At 35.4% G+C, this 21,282-nt stretch overlaps 1 protein-coding gene across 2 annotated transcripts in view; it reads left to right on the top strand.

The window, feature by feature from the left end:
- The window catches only part of col12a1b (collagen, type XII, alpha 1b), a 95,450-nt gene that overhangs the window by 928 nt on the left and 73,240 nt on the right, over positions 1-21,282 (top strand). For both annotated transcript variants that reach the window (XM_088937317.1, XM_088937325.1), the window contains exons 2-12: positions 1,229-1,337; positions 7,460-7,576; positions 7,998-8,141; positions 9,846-9,908; positions 11,066-11,329; positions 14,093-14,257; positions 14,740-14,913; positions 15,289-15,579; positions 15,904-16,506; positions 18,843-19,115; positions 19,448-19,723. In XM_088937317.1, the coding sequence (XP_088793443.1) occupies positions 1,262-1,337; positions 7,460-7,576; positions 7,998-8,141; positions 9,846-9,908; positions 11,066-11,329; positions 14,093-14,257; positions 14,740-14,913; positions 15,289-15,579; positions 15,904-16,506; positions 18,843-19,115; positions 19,448-19,723 (2,446 nt within the window). In that variant the 5' untranslated portion in view covers positions 1,229-1,261. The remainder of the gene's footprint in view (positions 1-1,228; positions 1,338-7,459; positions 7,577-7,997; positions 8,142-9,845; positions 9,909-11,065; positions 11,330-14,092; positions 14,258-14,739; positions 14,914-15,288; positions 15,580-15,903; positions 16,507-18,842; positions 19,116-19,447; positions 19,724-21,282) is intronic.

The following is a 21,282-nucleotide window of genomic DNA, read 5'->3' as shown; positions in this document are numbered from 1 at the left end:
TTTTTCTTAGCGTATCGTGAACATACAGTATAATAATGTACTGACCCACCCAACGTTATTTATGGTTTTGATCGAACCTTTACAATCTATTTAAATAGATTCTAATCTATTTTAGAAGTACAGCTTATGAAGTACAGTACTTTACTAGCGACAGAATGCATGAACATAACCTAAACGTGCGGACTATCTACTCAAGGAGGCGCTCTTCACCTAAAGAACTCCCTTCTTCCTCTCTTTTAATAGTATCACCCCAAATTGTTCAACTTTACAGTGGGTCACCAAAGTCTGGAAAGAGACAAATTATTTTAGTGACATTAAAATATCTGCTTTTTAGTAACTGCTTATTATATAGTCCGCATATTTGTAATAAGAAACTGGAAATTAAACGGCTTTCATGTGCAGATACTGTAAAACTGAACAGAATTTCTGATTCGCGTTGTTTGATCTACTAATTCACGAGTTAAAGGACACATTTGGAAAAAAAATACCACGTTTTACTGAAAAAAAAAACATTTTTAATCCGGAGTCAGAATGAGTTTTAATATACGAAAGTGGTTTATTAGGCTTTTTTGTTAAAATAATTTCCTTGACCAGTTCTTGTTAATAGGACATTGTGTTAGAACATTAAGGAAGACAAAGATGTTTCCACTTTCTCTCCTACCTGTAGCTCTGAAGAAAAAAAAGAGTTCTTCTTGCACGCTAACATCACTTGTTCCTACCTGACATTGTCTTCACTGCAACTTACTGTAGATATATGGATTTTGTTGTATTAGGCTTTTTTGCGGTTTTTGACTTAAGATGGATATACTGGTTTTCGTTTCCGATTTATATCGTTTTGAGTTGCCTAAAGAATAAGACTCCCAGGCATCATCAAACAAACAGAATAGCTGCCGATATCTTCAGATGGTCTAGCCTTAACCTGATTAGTTTCATATCGGACATTTAGAATGCATTTTTCTCTTTTAAAATTATTTTTCTTACGTGCCAAAAAGTGATATAATATTTCTATCCAGACAAGTGATCGATTTCCCTATGTTTCTTCTTCTTTCTGTATATGAATCAATTTGTTCAGTAACTTGACTTCTTATGTTGCGGTTACAGGATCTCATTAGTTCTCTTTAGAAAAAGAAATATTCATTTACCATTTCTTCTTTTACCGTCAAGCCTGCTTCTCGAGAACCTGGCTTAACCGAAGCGTATCCTAATTTTTTGTATTTTTTTTTTACAGATTCATTCATGCTTTCCTAAAGAGTCCTAAAAAATGAAAATGAAGATAAGGCTGTCTTTGGCAGCTATTGCCTTCCTCGCAACTCTGATTGCCTCGGTCGAGGCTCAAGGTAAACACTTCAGTTTTCTTCTTTATTGTCTCCGTACGAACTTCAGTGCTACTTAGTTTGTAGATGGTGCAGAATTCTCACTCTCTGTCTCTCTTCTGCGATTGCTGTTCTGAAAACGAAGAATGGTTCCATTGTCTTGGGTCTGAGCTATTGTTTTCTTTAGGTTTAAGCACAAATGTTGATCATCCTTTTAATTAAGATTATAACCAGGATACCCAAGGAAAAACCTTAACACAGATGGTTATGGTAAGAAAGATGGTTACAGTGTGTACATTTCAAAACCTCCTCCCGTAATAAAATTATGTGCTTCAAAAAGACTATGTGTATTTTTTGATGAATCACTAACATAGCATGGTGCAAATCCTGCCTCCCCCCCCCCTCCTTCTTTTATGGCAAGATGTGTGATCAGATAATTTATTGTCTGCATTTTGCAACTAGATGTATATGAAATGTATACCATTATTATCATTGCCATTAGTGCATCTTTTCACATCAGGCAATGGAACTTGAAGTTTTGTATATTTTATTAGAGTAAGTATCAGTCCAGAACATCTTAGATAAAAGTGTCACATTCAGATGAAGAATGTATTTTATACTGCTGTGAAATATAATTAAAAGTTCTGAAAGATTCTGATTCAGGAATATCTAAAAATCCGACCTAGCCACCAGCCACTGTTTTCCAATGAAGTATTTGATGGATTTCCATTGGATACAGAGAAGTACCCCCATCAAAGGAGAATCCTGAAAATCCTCAGTACTAGTTTGGCAATTCACAATGGCTGGATGGGGTGGGTCAATAACAAAGCATAAGCAAATCATTAACCCTTTTGGTGACTAAAACTTTTTCTAGAAGTGAATCATTGATATTCGTTTCAAACAGCTTTCTGTGCCTTCATGCTTAGATAGAAATCTGACCATTTCTAAATAAGAAATCTCAATTGATGCCCTTTCTCTAAAATTTAAATTTATTCTTTGTTTTTTTTAAAAAAAAGAATACTAGGCATTTTCCAGTTCTCTTATAAATGTAAGTTCTCTTATAAATGTATGTACTTTGGGACTATTGCACTATCCCCAAAGTCTACATTTATAAAAGAAAATTTTGTACAGACAACTATCATTATTGATACTTAATTTCTGCAGAATTTTAAAATGAGAAGCATAACTAACCCATTTTAGAAGGTGCATATTGAGGTTAGGTGGATATTTCTGAGTCACTGCCCCAGCAGACTGGATGAGAGATTTTTCTTAGCAATTCGGGTTTATTGATCCAATCGGAACATTTGTATTAAAATCTGCAGTGCTTTGCTTAGAGATTCAACTCTTTCATTTAATATGAGCAACGCAGGTCCAGTAGACACAATCAAAATGAATGCAGTGATCAGATTCTGTTTTTATCATAAACCTGAACTGGTATGAGGACCTGAAGACGGGGCTGGGAAACAGTGACCGGTTTCCTAGTTAGTTTTCCAGTTCTCACCAACATCTGGTTTTGAAATTTGGCAGGAGAAAACAGAATCCATCCGGGTTTCAATGATCAGTCATCTGCCTTCAATCTCCGTCTTGCACAAGTGCACTGCTGCAGTGACATTTAAATTGAGGTTTCCAGATAGGTGAACGCAAATGTGAAGATAATAGTTTCATCATTGAAAATACAAGTTAATTTCACAACTGTGGTTTTAATCAAAATGTTCTGAGGGCCATTAAAAATGCAGCACTTGCTATTGCTTCCAAGACGCATTTTCTGCATTTTTAATGTCTCTCTGCAGGGTGTCTGTCCTTTAAACTTACAATTGTTGACTAGCAAAGAATAAATGCTGAATGCATAAAGATGTTCTATTATTTGGTGCAGCTCAAGAGTGATTTTTTCCAGCAGGTTCGAGTGGGGAATGGGGGAGGCCAGTACCCACTGTATGTCTGGTTAGAATCCCTCACATCTTTGTCCTGCAGAAGGGGGGATTTGCTTATGAGATGCTAGCCTGTTTCACTTTGACAGGTTTCCATTTTGCTTTCCAAATTGAAAATGAACCATTTCCTGAGAACGTGCACAGGGCCAAAGAGCATTTTATCAGACAAATTGCTTCTTCATTTTGTCTTTGCCAGAAGTCTAGTAAGAGTTCAGGTGTAAAGCAGAAAGGAACATTTTTCAGCTGTTTTAAGAGGCAGCTTTGATGAAAACTCTATCAGCGTCTCCTCTTAATTGGTTATTTACAGTCTATTACTTGTGTGCTTAGAGGTGCATTACAATGGAAAACCATTGGCAGGAAAGTCAAGATTCTTTGGTAGGATCTTTTTAGTGAGAGTGAGAATTAGTGAGTCTCTAATGCAATCCACAAATATAATTTGTACTTTGCAATATCTCAGTTTGTTTTATTATTGAGTATATCACATACAGTTGATGTTCTCATCATGCTCTATGATGTCAACCAACCAACCAACCAATCAATCAATCAATCAACCAACCAACCAATCAACCAACCAACCAACCAACCAATCAATCAATCAATCTTTTTATGCACCAACAAAAAAGGCCCACTCATTGGACGACAATGAGTTCATGTATTAGTCTGTAAATATTGGAAAAATATTCAATTAGATAAAAAGTACTACACATGATCTAGAATATATTTTTCATGTGGATGTATTTGAAGAAAATAAAACTACACATGCCATAAGATCAATTAAAAAAGAAATTGCTAAGGACAAGAAAACAGCTGAATGAGAACATTGAAATACTGTGGGTAGCAAATGCTCTAAGTACTGTATATATTAGAACTTCTAAAGCTTGACAAGTTTTGGCTCTTACTGTCTCTTACTGAGGTTTCACTCGAAGGAAATATTGAATTCCTGGGGGGAGGAGGGGGGGTCCCTTGCTTTCAGGGCAAGACATTTTTATAGGATTGTAGAAATGTTGTTTTTCTGTATTCAGACATTAAAATAACAGCAAAAGCTTCTATGTCAGATCTTTTCTTTAGCTGCTGAGTATTAATTGATAGGTTATATGTGTATAAGTGGTGAGGACGGGGATTTATAGAATTGTATAAGTAAATGAATTTGTTTTGTAAACTAATAACTTTAATAACTTAAAACTTTAAAAGCAAGATTTTTAAAATAAACTATAACCTTTTTGAATTGTTGATCTGATAGAAACGTCCCTAAAGTCAGACAGCCATAAAGGTAATCTTGTCACAATATTATATATTTTATATATACAAAATTAAAATATTATTAAATATTTTAACAGATTTTGAATATTTTTCAGAAACATATACAAACAGAAACTGTAAACTCTATACAAAATGAAATAACACTCTAAGATTTTAAAATCCATTATTCAACACTTTCAGGAACACAAATTTAAGTATTTTATTAACAAGAAAATGAAACAATATTTCATCTACAAACTTCCTAGGGCAAGCTATGAAAACAAAGCACAAAATATGTTTAATCACATATAGATTTTGATCTTTGAAAATGTCTTGTGCTGTTAATGTTCCTTTTCTGATATAGAACAAAATGCTGAAACATGACACTGAAAAAAATAATTATTAGAGACACAACAACAAAAAGTTCATTTTATAACAGTTTACATACTGTATTATTAGGAAAAAACTGCTGTGCTGAAATCAGTTGAAGGAATGTTATTATACTGAAATCTTTAATGTTTAGCACATGCTGTGGTAATATTTTGGCTTCCGTTCTGCTTGTCTGTGGGACTTGGTTTCTTTCTTCCTCACTGGGGAAGACATAGGCCAAAGAACAGCCTGAATGACTAAATGATGAGGTTATGGAAACAAGACAGGCTTCCCAAACGGAAACCGAAAAATGACTTTGGTTAATGCGGGGCAACAATGCGACAAAGGGTATAATTCTTGTTAAGAACTGAACTGTGGTGCAACTTGCAGCTGACAAAATTTTTGGACGGGCTCAACGCTGTGTCTCAAAGAGCCACAGTTCAGCTGGAATCTAAGGGACAATGTTACAAGTCTTCTGAAGCAGGAAATCTCTTGATGATAGTTTTTATGTTAACAGCATTTTATACATACATATATATTATATACATATACTTAGAATGTAATATAATATATATGCTTTGAACGTAAAAGTGTTGGTTAAAACCAATTTTTCAGCACTAATCTAAAAACCCATGGCGCAATTTCATGAAATCACCCCTCCATGTTTGAATTTTTAAACGATTTGCTGAAGTCATTTGAAGTTTCAAGACTTTCCCTGCAGTCAATATGTGGGTTTGGTTGGAATCGGCTCATTGCGAGACAGGAGGGGAACAGGTTGGGCTGCTGCTGGCCGCTCAGCAGGCAGCCCAGGACTGACTCTGCCGCGCCCATTGAATAGATCAACCAGGTTGGTGACCCTCCTTTTCCATGACCGAATATAAAGCTTTTGCTCAGGTCATTTGTGTCTGCCTGTGCATTGAATTTGTCCTGAGCTGTGGCTTTCAACAGTATTTTAGAATGATATTCTTGCATCCAACAGATTGCTAACACTTTGCATGCAAATATAACTCTGTTAGCTTCATTAATACAGATATCATCGCTGTGCCTAAATCATATGGTGTTAAGTTGAGCATCTGCATGTGTTTCACTACATCTCCATTTCATGTACTGGTACATAATATGTATAAGAAGTGCCAATATAGTTCTGATACTTTCAGAAATGTCAAAAAGTCCACCATAATAAGAAGGTAGTGTCCTGATCACTTCATGGTATTATTGGGGACATTTTCCCTGTGTGATTTATTTTAACAATCAGAGTAGGAGATCCCTAGACTGCTCTGGCAGTCTGATTTCAAATTAGTCAAAACATTTCTATGTCAGCCATAAACATATTTCACGGCCTTTTGTGTATAAGCTTAGAACATAATCCTCATGTAGGTGTTTCCCATTATAGGATATAATGAGCAATCTGTGAACAAGCCACCTGTTTTGCCAGGCTTTCACACCTAACAGCCTGAAGTTCTGTACTTTTCTCTGGCCATCTCTACCAAGTGTTTGGTAAAGAAAGTCAGAGTCAGAACTTCTGAAGTGTAATAGCTAACACACCCTCTTCTAATGTCCTACTTCACATAATGGGCAGAACTCACTCTCAGGGTACTGGGAAAGGGGACTGGAATAGCATGTGGAGCATGAGAACACTTGAAGAAGAATATCATTTTAAAATATGTTTATAATCTCTACGTGTGGTCCTTCTTGTACATGGAGGCTTTTGTCCAGTGCGTTAAGTTGTTCCAAACAACTTTTCATGTACATGTGCATGATTCTGTGAAACCAGTTCAATGTAAACAACACGTTTCGTCATACTGCCTTTATTTTTTTTACTTGTAAAATGTGTCTGTTTCTCAGCTCTCTCTCTTCATTTTATTGTAGTTTCTCATCACTTCACTGAATCTGTAAGCATTTAGAAATGAAAAGAAAGTACACAAGAGTCAGATGTGACATATTGTGTATTCTTTTAAGAGGTTTGCAATGGATGTGTGATGTCATTGATATGTGTTACCTTTAAAATTCAAGACGAATATGTTTTCTTTGTGTAGATATACACTATAGATAATATGGTGTGAATCTGTAAATATCTACTAAGAACAATCTGGCTACCTGATTCCATTGTACAATCGGTTAACTCAGGAATGAAAATATGTTGTGCAGTGTTCTGTTTGTTTTTATCCTGTTCCATTATATGTAAGTAACTTGTGTAGGCTGGTTAAGCATGCTTTGTATTGATTGCACTCAGCATGTACGAAATGGTCTATTTAATGTTTGCACCTGTGGACATTTTGTGTGAAGTCACTGTGTATTCAATGTGTTTTCTTGGTTTTCTGTGCTTGATTTGCTGGCTATGAATTCATGGTCTTAGCAATTCAAGAAAATGTCATTTTGCTCCAAAATGGCTTTTCCCATCTGTTATGCTGTGTTATCTTTGTCAGTGTGATGTTGGTTCTCCTTGTCTCCCAACAATTAACTTCAGCCTTGAAGTCGTTGTTGTTGGAGCAAATGAATGCAAAAATGTTAAAGCGCTTTGCTTCAGTCTATTTGATTTTAAATTTTGTACAACTATTGTTTTCCTGAACTGACACTGGAATTAACTGCGGTTGCTTTTCTTGTTTGCAGTTGAACCCCCTGCAGACTTGAAATTTAAAATTATTAATGAAAATACAGTACAAATGTCATGGAAACGGCCAACTACTAGAATACAGGGGTACAGAATAGTAGTGTTACCGACAACAGGTAGGTAGTCTTCATTGTATAAAGCAGTCGTTTAGCAGTCGTTTAAAGTGTAATGTTTTTGATTGTGAGCTGTTCTTTTGAACTTTCTTGGAACTTGTGATTTATATTGTGCTTAGATTGATTTTAAGGCATGCCGTACAGTTTCTGTAAAATAAGCCAAAAATGTCCAGAAGCACCAAGATATAGTGTTTCAGATAAAGTCCTTTTCATTTTTTTTATGAATATAGTAATTAAGGATCTTTGGTCCTCAGAATGCCTATTTTATATAGCACTAAGCTTTGATAGCCATGCATAGCCATGCACAGAGGCTTACACTAGCAATAACATTTTTGTAGCTTTATATGAATGAATGAGGTACAGAAATGACAGTGTATGCATGATTTTCTAACTTCGAAGACTGTGATGTAAAAATGTATTGTAGATGGACCTGCCAAGGAACTGAACCTTCCTGCCTCTGCGACAAAAACCTCCATAACAGAATTACTTCCAGATTTAGACTATGTTGTAACAATAAGTTCATATGATGGGGCAGAGGAAAGCATACCCATCTTTGGCCAGCTCACAAGTAAGTAAATGTTTGTATGACTCATGTATAACATTTTTTATAATAACAAGTAAATACCTTTCATTCTAATTGACAAACTCATAATAGGATGTTTGAACAGGATTTTATATTCTGTTATGTTAGACTTCTTTTCTTAAAGCAAGGTGATATGTTCAGGAGCTTTTTATAGGTACAAATTGTGCGGATAGTAAATGAAATATGACTTCACATTCACCTCTCAAAAACATTTATTGTATTTAGCTATAATAAATTTAAATAAGAGCTATGAAATACTACTTTCCATGTTGCACAATATCATCTTAGTAAGCTTGAGAAAGTGAAGCATCTGTTTAAGTAAAGATGGCAGAACAATCTACGTCACTTAAAACTTCCAAGCAAATTTTATTTATCTTGTTCTAGCCACAGAATTAGGTACATATAAATGTACGTTCTTTTTACGCTCATAAATACAAGTTGTTCACACTAACATGTTACTAATATTTGGGGAATTTTGTTCTGTCCTCTTAGGTTATTGAGAAATGTTGTTATGGAAACACAAAAACAATAATAACGATAATGATATTTTTATTTATACAGGATTTCTAATTTACTGCAATACATAATCACTTGTAATGCATTTCAACCCAACCCAGAAAGTGGCTAAGCTAGCATGGCAGTCACTACTAGGCCAACAGACTCACAAAAAAGTAGAAAATATGGAAAAATTCGAAATTACGTAGTTAATTTAGGTAGGACACTCTTAAAACAGCTTATTCTGGCTTTTTCTGGAATTAACTGGGACACTGAGAATAGACCTCTTTCAAACCTTATTTGATAATCTGCCTGCTGAATTAAGTGTTAACACACCTGAACATTAGTTTTGAATTTCTGGACCAGGGGGAACTGTATCAGTTCCAGTTTCAGTGCCCTTTTCCTTAGGTCTGTACAACTGCACGAAGAAAAAATTCTGTCATGGCAGCTGATATAATACTTGTGAGTGCTAATTTTATATGTAGCTATGCAATCTGCTCTTTAAAACAGTTCCCCCAGTCATTTAATGATTCCATTTTCATAGAAATCAGCTGAGAATTCCCACATAAAAGCAGACATCCACAAATGTTGCTGAAAAGCTGTGAATAAGAAATTCTGTCATGTGTATTTCATGCTTACTTTTCTGTACAGAGGCACCTGCAAATCTCTTGCACTGCGAAGGTTTCTTACTTTGTTAACTATTCCTATTTACCAAAGCATATCACTGCAAAAGAGGGAGCTCAGCATTGCACCAGTGAATTATAAAAATGCTGTGAGGAATGAAAAACAAACGATGAAACATCATAAAAGAGCCTTTTAATTTACAGCTATAAAACAGCTATTAGATCACTCAAGAGTTTCATGTCCCAGTGATGAACAATATTTCATAACTGTGTTTTCCTTTTGACAAATTAAGTTCTGAAAAGTGTAGTATGTAATTCAGTAGCATTATAGAAAATTGCCAAATTCTTCAACGGGAATGTGTTAGCTAACTGGAGTGTGGAGCTGGAGCTTTCTTAAAATTACTTTTAGTTTCCTCTTGGAGTCATTCCTTAAATTTCCTCTGCCAGAGTCTTTGCTGTACTGTATAAAACAGAAAATATTATATTAGAACATCTTTGTGGTGTGTTTCATATATTATGTTCATTTGTGGCATACCTTGTTAACCATGCTAACTGTGCCACTTTGTTTCAGTTCAATCAAATAGTCAAACACCTGGTGGACCAAGAAAAAGACCACAGACTGAAGATGTTCTTAGTAAGTATATTGTTTATTTTAATTCACTATTCACTGTTGTGTTGTGTACACTTTTGTACACTATTTTATACTATTGTACTGTTCATGTATATCTTGAACCTGTATTTATTCATCATATTTCATATTTTCATACATCTTTCTACCTCTTATCAGAAAGCAAAGTCTCTCTGTTTAGTGAAAATTTCAGTGTTTTCATTTCATGAGTTTTATCACATCGGAATAAAATCAGAAGTGGACACTCCAGCAGGGTAGATTACTGTGTGTTTTTTGGAATGAAAGAAAAACAAATAAAAGCGAAAAAAAAGCTGTTATAGCAGTAACAAAGGACGTCGTGTTTTTTCACAAAGATGCCACGATAATATATGTTTTACTTGAGAAGCATGCCTGGAGGGTCCACACTCCTGGGAGTGGCTGTGTCAGAATCAGAACTTTGCTTTACGCTAATCCCAATGAAAAGTGAAACACTGATTGCGCTTAACAAACATTAGAACGAGAAGCTGCCTCAGACATGTTTCAGATGTTGTTAGTATTAAAGTAGACTTGTGTATGTAATCATGACACAATTTGGTTTTCAAGCCCAAGGGCAATTGAGTTACTGTAGTTAAACCTTGAAACAGGACCCAAGGGATTATTGTACTAAGACAGAAATACATGAATCATCCTAGTTATTTTAATGGAATCATTAAGAATGTTAGAATGATACCTAGAGATACTCAGGCTGGAATCCAAAAGGATTTCACGGCATAAAACATAATGGCAGCACATTTGTGAACAATATGATGAATTTCTGTCTTTAAATCCAATTTTATGGTAACATCAAACGTTCCTTGGTAACATGATATCTATCTTTGTGGATAGTCGAGTGTGCTTCTCAAGTACCTTAAAAACTATATGGCAATTTATCAATCAGAAACTGCTCAATAGATTCATTTGTTGTCCAGCAAAATAGTTGCTTTTCAAAGAGACACCTCCACAGCTTGGAACTAGGATATTCCCTTATGGAGCTTCTCTTCATCAAGACAAGTCATTTCGGAGACAATTCCCTTTTCAGAAGCGGTCCTCATTGTTTTTGTTTCTTATTTTCCAAGGTACTGTAAAAAAAACCTTAACCAGCCTAGTAGAACTAGTTGAGTTTGATTACTTTTTATCTCCTTCAGAGTGCTCTGTGAGTGCCATTGCAGATTTAGTGTTTTTGGTGGATGGCTCCTGGAGTGTTGGGAGAGAAAACTTTAAGCACATACGGAGTTTCATCTCATCCCTTGCATCTGCTTTTGACGTCGGAGAGGAGAAGACAAGAGTTGCCGTTGTGCAGTACAGCACAGACACCAGGACTGAATTCAACCTCAATCAGTATTATAAAAGAACTGAACTTCTCAGAGCAATCAACTCCTTGCCTTACAAAGGTGGAAACACAATGACAGGTACATTTATTTATTTTTTTACTGTGACTAGACCTGTTTAAAAAAAAAACGTGTCTCACGGAAATTCCTGACCAATTTGTTTGAAAGATAACAACAGTAAGGAATTTCCTTTTAATATTTTCTTTAAAAAAGTATTCTACAACACATACTGAATGTTCTTGTGTATTACATTTTGTTTGTCAAAAACACTGTATGAAGTGTGGTTTGGGGCTGACTACCTTTGCTGTAATTGCTAATTTGGGAACTAAACACAATTGTAGATTTTAGTGTAATATATTTCTTTTTATAGGCCCAGATGTAAAATGTGCTTTGCAGGCAGGTAAAAGACATATTGTAGCACAATACATTTAACACAAGATGAACCCCTTAACAAATAACAGACATACATGTATGAAGAGAAAGAAAAAAAATCTAAATAAAGTTAAATATGCAATCAAGTGGTTTGTATTACATATTTAAGCTAAAGTTACTCTTGAATTATACATTTGTGATTCTACAGAATTCATTTTAGTTGTAAAACACAAATATTTAACATCCACAACTGTTTGGTGCAGAGAATCATTGCAAATAGCCAGATACGCTAATAACCAAGTCCACCCAAGTCCATCCAATTCCACCTGCTCATCTTCCATCTTCCATACAAAATCCCATTGCTCAAACCAAATCACGAACAAGCAAATTTGTGAATGTCAAATTCATTGATCTCAAGACCCTACAGTATAAATATCTGTCTTTAATAACAGTCACTGACATCTGATTCTTTAGTCATAATGAAATTGGTGTCTGCCTATTCTAGTTCTGCTTATTGCCAAGTACACTAACTGGGTTTTGAACTACACTGACAGTAATGCAATATTAAATATTGCACCTATAAGAAAAGGTAAATGATTAAAAAATTTTGAGTTTTAACTCAAAAGTATAGTTTGACAAGGAAAGAACCATTAGAAAAGTGAATCATTTGAAATGATGAAAATAGATGTATTATGTATTAATAGTAATTCATATAACATTTTCTCTGTGTTGTAATCAGGGAGATTATAGCAAGATAGAATAAAAAAAAACTTGTTTATAAAACATTTATGCATTTATCTGAAGTTAAAATAATTTTTAACAATAAACAATTTTATTATTTAACAATTGAATAATTTTTTAAAAATAAACAACATTAAGTTAATTGGTTAAATCATCTTTTAACAGAAGCAGTCTCAGCAGAACCAATTTTCATAGTGGCCATGTTCCAGTATGTCTATGTAGCCATTTTTTATGTTAAAAATGATCAAAGTGACGTACGCTGAGTCAAGGGGTAGATGGTCTGAAGGTTGTTGAAAGTTTTCAAGTTTCAAAATCAATTAGTTTATTGGTTCTGAAGAAGAAAAAACTAGTTCATGACTCAAGCTGCCATCTCGGTTGGTGCAGTATCAATTAAACCATCACATATCAATTAGAAAATGCCATTGGGTCATATTTTTGAAGATGGTGGTTTACATTATTATCAGTGTCAATCAGTTCACTGTCTTGGTTTTCACAAGCGTACCATTGTACATATCATAATTATAATTACCTCAGATTGATATTGAACAAGTCTGCACTTAAGTGGCTGAACAGGTTTTGAACAGTTACCTTATAATTTGATTTATTCAGATATGTTGTTATGTGGGATCACCATTTTTGAAAATGTGAACCATGTTGTGCCAGGTATAATGGCTGCCAAATTTGGTATAATGGCTGCCAAATACCTAAAGGATTTTTGAAAAGAGGCGTTTGATATCTGAGAACAAAATTGAAGTCCTGTTGCCATTTTATTTATACAGGATGCTTTTTTTTGCCATATTTAAATTGTATTGTCAGACGGACAAAATGTGGTGACAAAAAGGTGTACATAATTAAAAAAAAAACATTTTCAACAAATATGAAGCAGGTTTTGGTTTTGACCAAATCTGACATGTTTCAATAAAGTTGATGCACCGGTTTCGAAGAAGATTTAGAACTCCCTTTTGAAGACATGGTTTATGCTGCCATTTTGATTGACATAGGACATCAATCTTTGCCACATGCCAGTAGCCTTTTCAATTGTCAGTCCCACCACGGGTTACAGTGTTTGACCAAGGCTAGAAAGACATATTGGTATAAAAAACAAGGAAAAATCCTTAAATCCTTACAATGACTAGAGTCATCCCTGACCAGAAGATTAATAAACACATTGGTACCTGTTACAGATGTTTTACATGTTTCATATGTTGTTCAAAGAGTTCAGTGTTACAGGTGGTAACTTTTGTAACAATTAAATTATGTTGTTGTGGATGGTTACCAATAAACCATGAACTCTTCTTCCACGTTTTAGGATGTTCTCCTGAGGCCGTTGACAGCTGACTTCCACAGTGTCTTTGCTGTTTATTGTTTGAAGCTGTTAACTATAAAGTTCAGCCAACTTTAGAAAAGCCAGAAAAAAAGCTTGGCCAGATACTCTGATTACTTTTTTCTGACTTCCCAAAACCTTTACCATGCACACAAGCACGTACTGTACGTACACTGACCAGAAGCCTTGCTTCACATCTGAAAATGGGTTTACATATTTTTTAAAGGAGCCATTGAAAATTAACACGATTTTCTCTGTGACACATGCTCTTTTCTAAAACATTTAACCTTTACCTGTATACAGATAGACATTTTTCCTGCTAAACACAACGGGCACATCATGTGAAGTAAATTAAGGTGAATCTAAAAGAATTACTGGAATGTTAATCGGTTTTTTTATCCATTTAGGTGAAGCTATGGATTACTTATTGAAAAACACTTTTACGGAGGCAGCCGGAGCAAGAAAAGGATTTCCCAAAATTGCGATGATCATCACAGATGGAAAATCACAGGATCCTGTGGAGGAATATGCGAAAAAGCTCCGAAACATTGGAGTTGAGATTTTTGTTCTAGGTTTGTAGTCATAATGTATAATAATTATATTTTATACAGTATGCCTGTGTTTGCTTACCAAATTATTAGGGCTTCCCCTTTGTTAGCTGAAAATAACAGTTTTAAGGGATTGCCTGTATTGATCCTTCAAACTTATTTTCCATTTGAAAAGACTTGTAGTATTTGTATTGGTAGTATTTTAGTACCGAAAGTCCAGCTGAACTGAAAGTGCATGTTTTCAAAGATTTTGAGTTGTTTAATCCATCTATGTTTGCATTTGTTTCTGCAAAAACAAATCTGTTGTTTAATTTTAAATTTACGATAAGCTCAACAGCAAGGTTTAAAATAGGTGATCCTGTTTTAGAATTGCCGATAATTAAAGGATAGACTTCTCAAATGCTTTTGTACTGGCAAGAAGTCAGAACTACACACTGTTCATGTTGATTATTGCTTTGTATATACTGTAAATCTTACATTGTATTTTTATGCTTAATCCAATTTAGGAATCAAAGGAGCAGATGTTGAAGAGCTGAAACAAATGGCTTCTGGTCCTTTTGACAAACATGTCTACAATGTAGCAAACTTTGATCTGATTAAAGATGTACAGCATGATCTCATTACCCAAGTATGCGCTGGAGTCGATGAACAGCTCAATGAGCTAGTGAGCGGAGAGGAAAGTAAGTCTTTATTGAAAATATCAAGTCAATCTCATGAAGAAATTTGGACTTGAAAAACCTTAGGGTCACCTACAGATATATGGAAACGATTATTAAAAATTGCATTGATACAAAAAAAATATTCAAAATAATGTTTGTATAATATTTTAGGAGTTTAGAGTCAGTATACCGGTGAAAGTATTTATGGTTGTATGATGGTTAATTGAAAGTGTTAACCAATACTCTAAAATAATTATACTCTATTGACACATAAATGCACTATTGCAGTGTATATATTTCTAAAGAGACAGCAACACAAAAATTTAACTAATCACAGATTTTACATAATGCAGTTATGAAAAATTTGACCTCCACAGTGTGTTGTTGTTCCCACAGTTGTTGAGCCACCATCCAACCTACAGGTCACGGAATTGACATCCAAATCTATGAGGGTGACTTGGGATCCATCCTCAGGGCCAATAACAGGGTACAAACTGCAGCTAATTCCTATGCTGGCTGGCAGCAAACGACAGGAAATACATACGGGGCCCTCGTCCACTTCGATGAATGTCCGGGACTTGTCTCCTGAAACCGAGTACCAGATCATGTTGTATGCTCTGAAGGGCCTCACACCTAGTGAACCTGTCATGGCCATGGAGAAAACCCAGCCTATCAGAGTGTCCCTGGGTAAGAAAATATCAGCTGCCTGAATTGTTAATCACTTGCCTCTCACATAATTCTTTCCACTCCCTACGACACACTCTTGATTAAACAGCTATACTTGGGTTCACTCTCCATTGGCATCAAGATGGCCAACTTTTCATCCTGTTTAATTAAAAAAAATACAATCATGCATCACTTAGCATAGATCAGTATACCCCTTTCCTAGAAAAGAGAAGCAATGCATGTGTCAGATGACATATCATGACCACTGAGAAAAGACGTAAGCCTTTACAATCTATCACTGTTTACTACAGATTTCTAGGATTAATGTTTTCTTTTTTTTTGCAGAGTGTTCTCTTGGAGTGGATGTCCAGGCAGATGTTGTTCTCTTGGTTGATGGTTCTTACAGTATAGGATTAGCAAATTTTGCTAAAGTCAGAGCTTTCCTGGAAGTCTTAGTGAACTCCTTCGATATCGGACCAGCAAAGGTACAGATAAGTCTTGTCCAGTACAGCAGAGATCCTTACACCGAATTCGCCCTGAACACGCACAACAATCTTGCGTCTGTGCTGAAAGCGATTCGGACATTCCCTTACAGAGGAGGTTCGACAAACACGGGCAAAGCGATGACTTATGTGAGGGAGAAAATATTTGTTCCCAGCAAAGGATCCCGACTAAATGTGCCAAGAGTCATGATTCTCATCACAGATGGTAAATCATCAGATGCCTTTAAAGACCCTGCCACCAAGCTGCGGAACACTGACGTGGAAATCTTTGCAGTAGGTGTCAAAGACGCTGTTCGTGCAGAACTGGAGTCCATAGCTAACACGCCTGTAGAAACACATGTGTACACTGTGGAAGACTTTGATGCTTTCGAAAGGATATCCAAGGAGCTCACCCAGTCAATCTGCTTGAGAATTGAGCAGGAACTGCTTAAAATTAAAACGAGAAGTAAGTATGGTTCAAAATGCGATGATGTGTAGACTATTTCGCACCAGCAACTCAGTGGCACAATAAAGTTTTACATAACTATTAACACTTAACCCTAAGGTGGTAAACTGGGGTATGTTTGACCTTAGGGCTGTATTTGTTATGCTAGGTATTTAAAGCCTATTGCCCACCTCTTTTAAATGAGAGGGGTAGGCCAGTTGAGAATGTCTTTAGCCATCCATAAGCTCTTATACCTTCAGGCTATTTAAAATGTCTTTCAAATCACTCATCCTCCTTTCTTTCAAGGTTAATGTGCCACCAAATTTTCCAATCTAATACACCACACTTCAACACTTAATGGATGGAAAAAGGAACCAGGCTTTTTAACCGAGCCTTTTTGTAGCATTTGATTTCGTAAGCTAGCAAAGAAAGATAAAAGCTTTGCTGCAGTTAATCAAGAAGGTTTGGCACATGTGAAAGCTCTCATTTACACAAAACGGACCGATGTGTTGAGATAAATCATACACTGAAAATATTTGGATAATAGTTTATCTGTGTGGAAAAATGAATTTTTTTGCTATGAAATGGAGCTTCTTGTATACACTGGATAAACTAGCAGAACGGGATCGCAATGACGTTACGTCATACATTCCTTTCCAAACACCTTCCAAATCGCAGCACGGAAGTTAGCTTAATTAAATGCACATGGAGTCATGAGAAATACTTACCTACGATTTCAGAATTTTTCCTTGCTTGGAGGGTGTGGACAAGAGCAACAGAATGCATGAGCAAGCTTTATATTATTTCCCAAGAAAGAACTAGAATTTGTACAGACAAAATGAATTTATCATATTTGTACAGATAAAAATGGTTGTATCATATGACCAAAGAAATGTTTTGATAGCTTTCAGTAAATTATTTTCATGAAATGGTCTACATTATACTGTATACAGTACAGTAGTTCAGGTGGATAGCTGCGTCAGCATGCGTAGGCTGCAAAGGAACAAGGAGAATAAACCTATTACTTGTTCCTTTACATTATATACAGTACAATCATGAAAATGAATATTTACATATTCATGTATTTACGTATTGCAGAAATAGCCACACATGCAAAACCATAATTGTTTGAAACGTTCTGAAGGAACAGTTTCAGAAAATTTGCCAGAAAACTGTACGTCGGACATTTTGCCCAATTCAACACAAATGTGTTAACTGTTATCAATTTTATGCATATTAGAGCTTAAAGCCCTGTTTATTATGCAGCGATTTGTTTAGAATTTATTTCAGATTTCATGCACTTACATTGTATTTTTATGCAAAAATATTTCAATTAAGTACCCAAACATGTTAGATAGCTTACAGAGCTTTTTTTTTGCTCACAATGTGTATCACACATGTAATATTCGAAGTCTACAAAACAGTGAAGGAAGAAAAGTTAAAGTTACGTACTTTAGGACATTTATGCTGATGTCAGTAGTTTATTTGCATGAAGGGATAGAAAACATTAAACTCATAAAGTGGTCCTTGTATCAAACAGAGAACCTATTTTGGCATTAACTTGATGCAGCAAGCACTGCCGCGTCACCCCTCCATGTCCCTGGGTTTGATTTTTTGCCTTGGATGTCTGTCTATGTAAAGTTTGCATGTTCTGCCCATATTCTCATGGCTTTTCACCAGGAGTGTCCATTTTCCCCCATCTTTTTCCTGGTAGTCCTGACATGGAGTAACATCCTGACCAGGGGAGAGCAATAACGTATAATTTACTTCTGGGATAGTCTTTAGCTTGCCAAGACAGGTTAGGATAAGCGTATATTAAGGAATAAAATGATAAAATGTTCTAAAAGTCTTACCTTAATCCCTTAAGGACTTTAAGATCTTACTATAGTACACAGACAATATTCATAAGCAATGTGCACAGAAACAGAAGAATTAAAAAACAAAACAATATTGCAATAAGAATATCAAAGGCTTAAGACGTCAAAGATAAATGAGAATGAAGAAAAACATTAGTTTAATCCATGTATTTTCAATCTTTAGCAGCTCAGCAAAACATTTCATCGTAATATTCATCGTGGTCATATTGGAAGAAACACATATGTTGTTTTTGTGTTAGCAAATGGTTAGAAGTTTAAAAAGATCTTTCTGGCATTCCATGGATGTTTAAAACTGCCAGCGCTATTTGACTGCGGCACAAATTTACAGATATTAAATGTTTCAAAGAAGCTCAGTTAAAAAGCCTGAATATTTTTTTTACAAAAATCAGAAGGAAAAATAAAGCAGAGGTTGGTATTTTTAAAGTCTTATGCAAACTCTTCATTGATATTTTGTTGTTATGTTTTGTGCTTTTGTTTTAGATTTAACTGCTCCAGAGAACCTTCAGTTTTCTGAAGTGGGACCTAGAAGTTTCCGTGTCAGTTGGACTTCTGATGCAGAGAATGTCTTGTCCTTCCTTGTCACATACAAGCCAGTTGCTGGTGGAGAGTACATCTCCATGTATGTTGCACCAGACGCTAGGTCTACTGTCCTGCATCACCTCACTCCTTCTACCCTGTATGAGGTCAACGTTATTTCACAGTATGATAGGGGAGATAGCTTTCCGTTGTCAGGAAACGAGACAACCCTAGAAGGTACGTCACATTATCATGAATCTCGACTGTAAGATGTACTGTAAATGCGTTTCGGTTTAAATAAAGCCACAGACAAGCATGAAAATGAATGAGGAAGCATGAAAGGAAACAGTAGAATTGATGAAAAGCTACAGGATTGGATAGTTTTGGTTCTTGTTTGTATACAATATTTTTTTTGATTTATTAAGCTGTTGAACTGCAGCTAAATAAAATCACTCGATTATATAAAATGTGAATCCAAACTGAAGACAATGCCTGCAGACTCCTAGTGGATTAACGTTTGCTCCTTCAGTTGGGGATAAATAACCGCTTGGGTTCAACTATCATTACAGAACAAGGAGCACCTCGAAACTTAAGGGTATCTGAAGAGACGGTAGACAGCTTTCGGGTCACCTGGGATGCTGCACCTGGGGCCGTGGTCAGGTATCACCTCTCCTACAGTCCTATCAAAGGAGAAGCAGAGAGGAAAGAAATCACCACCAGTGGACCTGAGACCACAATAGTCCTCCAGGACCTTCTTCAGCTCACCACCTACCACGTGTCTGTGTCTGCAGAATATGCTTCAGGGCTGGGAAACAAGATGGATACGAGTGGAACAACTAAAGAAGGTTAGATGTCTGTTACAACCCCAGGGACTGAAATATGTTAACTGCATTTTTAAAATTTAATTATTGGGGTGTATGATATAGATAACTAGGGTAAATTTTTAGCAAACACTGGAAATGATTGTTGGAGATAATAAAGATGAAGATATTTTATTTTATGGATAAAGTATGTATAGAAAACTGAACAAGTACAAGTTAATTCTCCTCGGAAAAATAGAAAGAAAGGGCCTTCTTCAGGTGTGAGGATTTGAGTAGTGAGAATTTCTTACATGAGAACAAGGCTCAAATGCTACAAATTGTGATTTTCAAATTGGAGTTCACCTGATGCAGCTGGTCAACTCCACACTGAAACATATATATTCTATGTATCTTGTATTCTATTCTTTGTGTTCCATATCTTGGCTAGGCTTATTTAGAAAGCAAGATATTCGAAAAAGAAAAACAAAATGTCATCGTTTGTATTTTTAGTTCTCAAGATGGGTCTTCAAAGATTTAGTACTTTTTCAGTACTTAAGTGGGAGGTGCAAGAAAGGGACAATCCCTGCCAACAATTTGAGCAACAGAGAAAGTGACTAATAGACAAAATGGTCTGTTAAGTTTTTAAATTTACTATGGAAACCAAAAATGGCTTCTTATTGCTTACTCTGGAGGCTTGTTTATACAAGCAGATGTCAGTATCAAGACATATTCCAGATGACTAATGTTCTTTTTATCAGGTTTCTATCATGTAGCCAACTAGTCTAGGCTGTCATACAGTATGTAAACTCTTTTAGTGACAAACTATTTTAAATATTTGAGAGGTATGCATAATTAAACAGTCACCACTTCATAGAAGAATGCATAAATTATATAAAACTATATTTCTGTGAAATCTGCCTGAGCTGCTCTTTATTTCTATAGCACTATATTTGGTGGTTTGCTTCACCATGGTCCTAAATTCAATATGGCTGCCAAGAACTAGAAGCAAAGACATTTGTAGTCAGCCAATTCAGCCAAAAATGTGAACTTGAATATTGCTCATTTATTACTTTTTAAAATAATTTTAATGTGTTTTCAAGAAAGAATCTTAGGATTTGTAAGAAATATATATTTTTATTTATTTAATATCTTTATAGAATTACCCCAGTGAATTGTGCTTTTTTGAGACTTGCTGCTATGGCCTATGCAATCTGTGATACTCTCAACTGGTGTCAAATACCTTACAATGCATTCAGTGTGGCTTCTAGAGGAACAGAGTTATGCCCCTGTGTACCCAGTACAAAGTCCTGTGTAGTTTCATGCTGTGCTTCAAAATAGCTCCCATTTTTTTAATGGGATATTGAGTTCTCTCGAATTTTATTTTGTAAATCTAAATTATTTTTAGAAATTTATTAGCATCACATCTTTTCTTGGCATTTTGCACCTAGTATTATTCAAGATTTTGGAAGAGTGTATCATTTTGCTTAGTTCTTTCATTAATCCTGCCTTCATGCCACTCAAAGTATGCAGTATTTTTAAAACTTGTTAAATTACAGGGAATTAAATCAAATTAAAATATGATTTTTTTTTATCCATCCAGGATT

Source organism: Atractosteus spatula, chromosome 2, assembly GCF_055471065.1.
Source record: "Atractosteus spatula isolate fAtrSpa1 chromosome 2, fAtrSpa1.hap1, whole genome shotgun sequence".
Taxonomy (NCBI): Eukaryota; Metazoa; Chordata; class Actinopteri; order Semionotiformes; family Lepisosteidae; genus Atractosteus; species Atractosteus spatula.
This window is presented reverse-complemented; position numbering and strand designations above follow the sequence as displayed.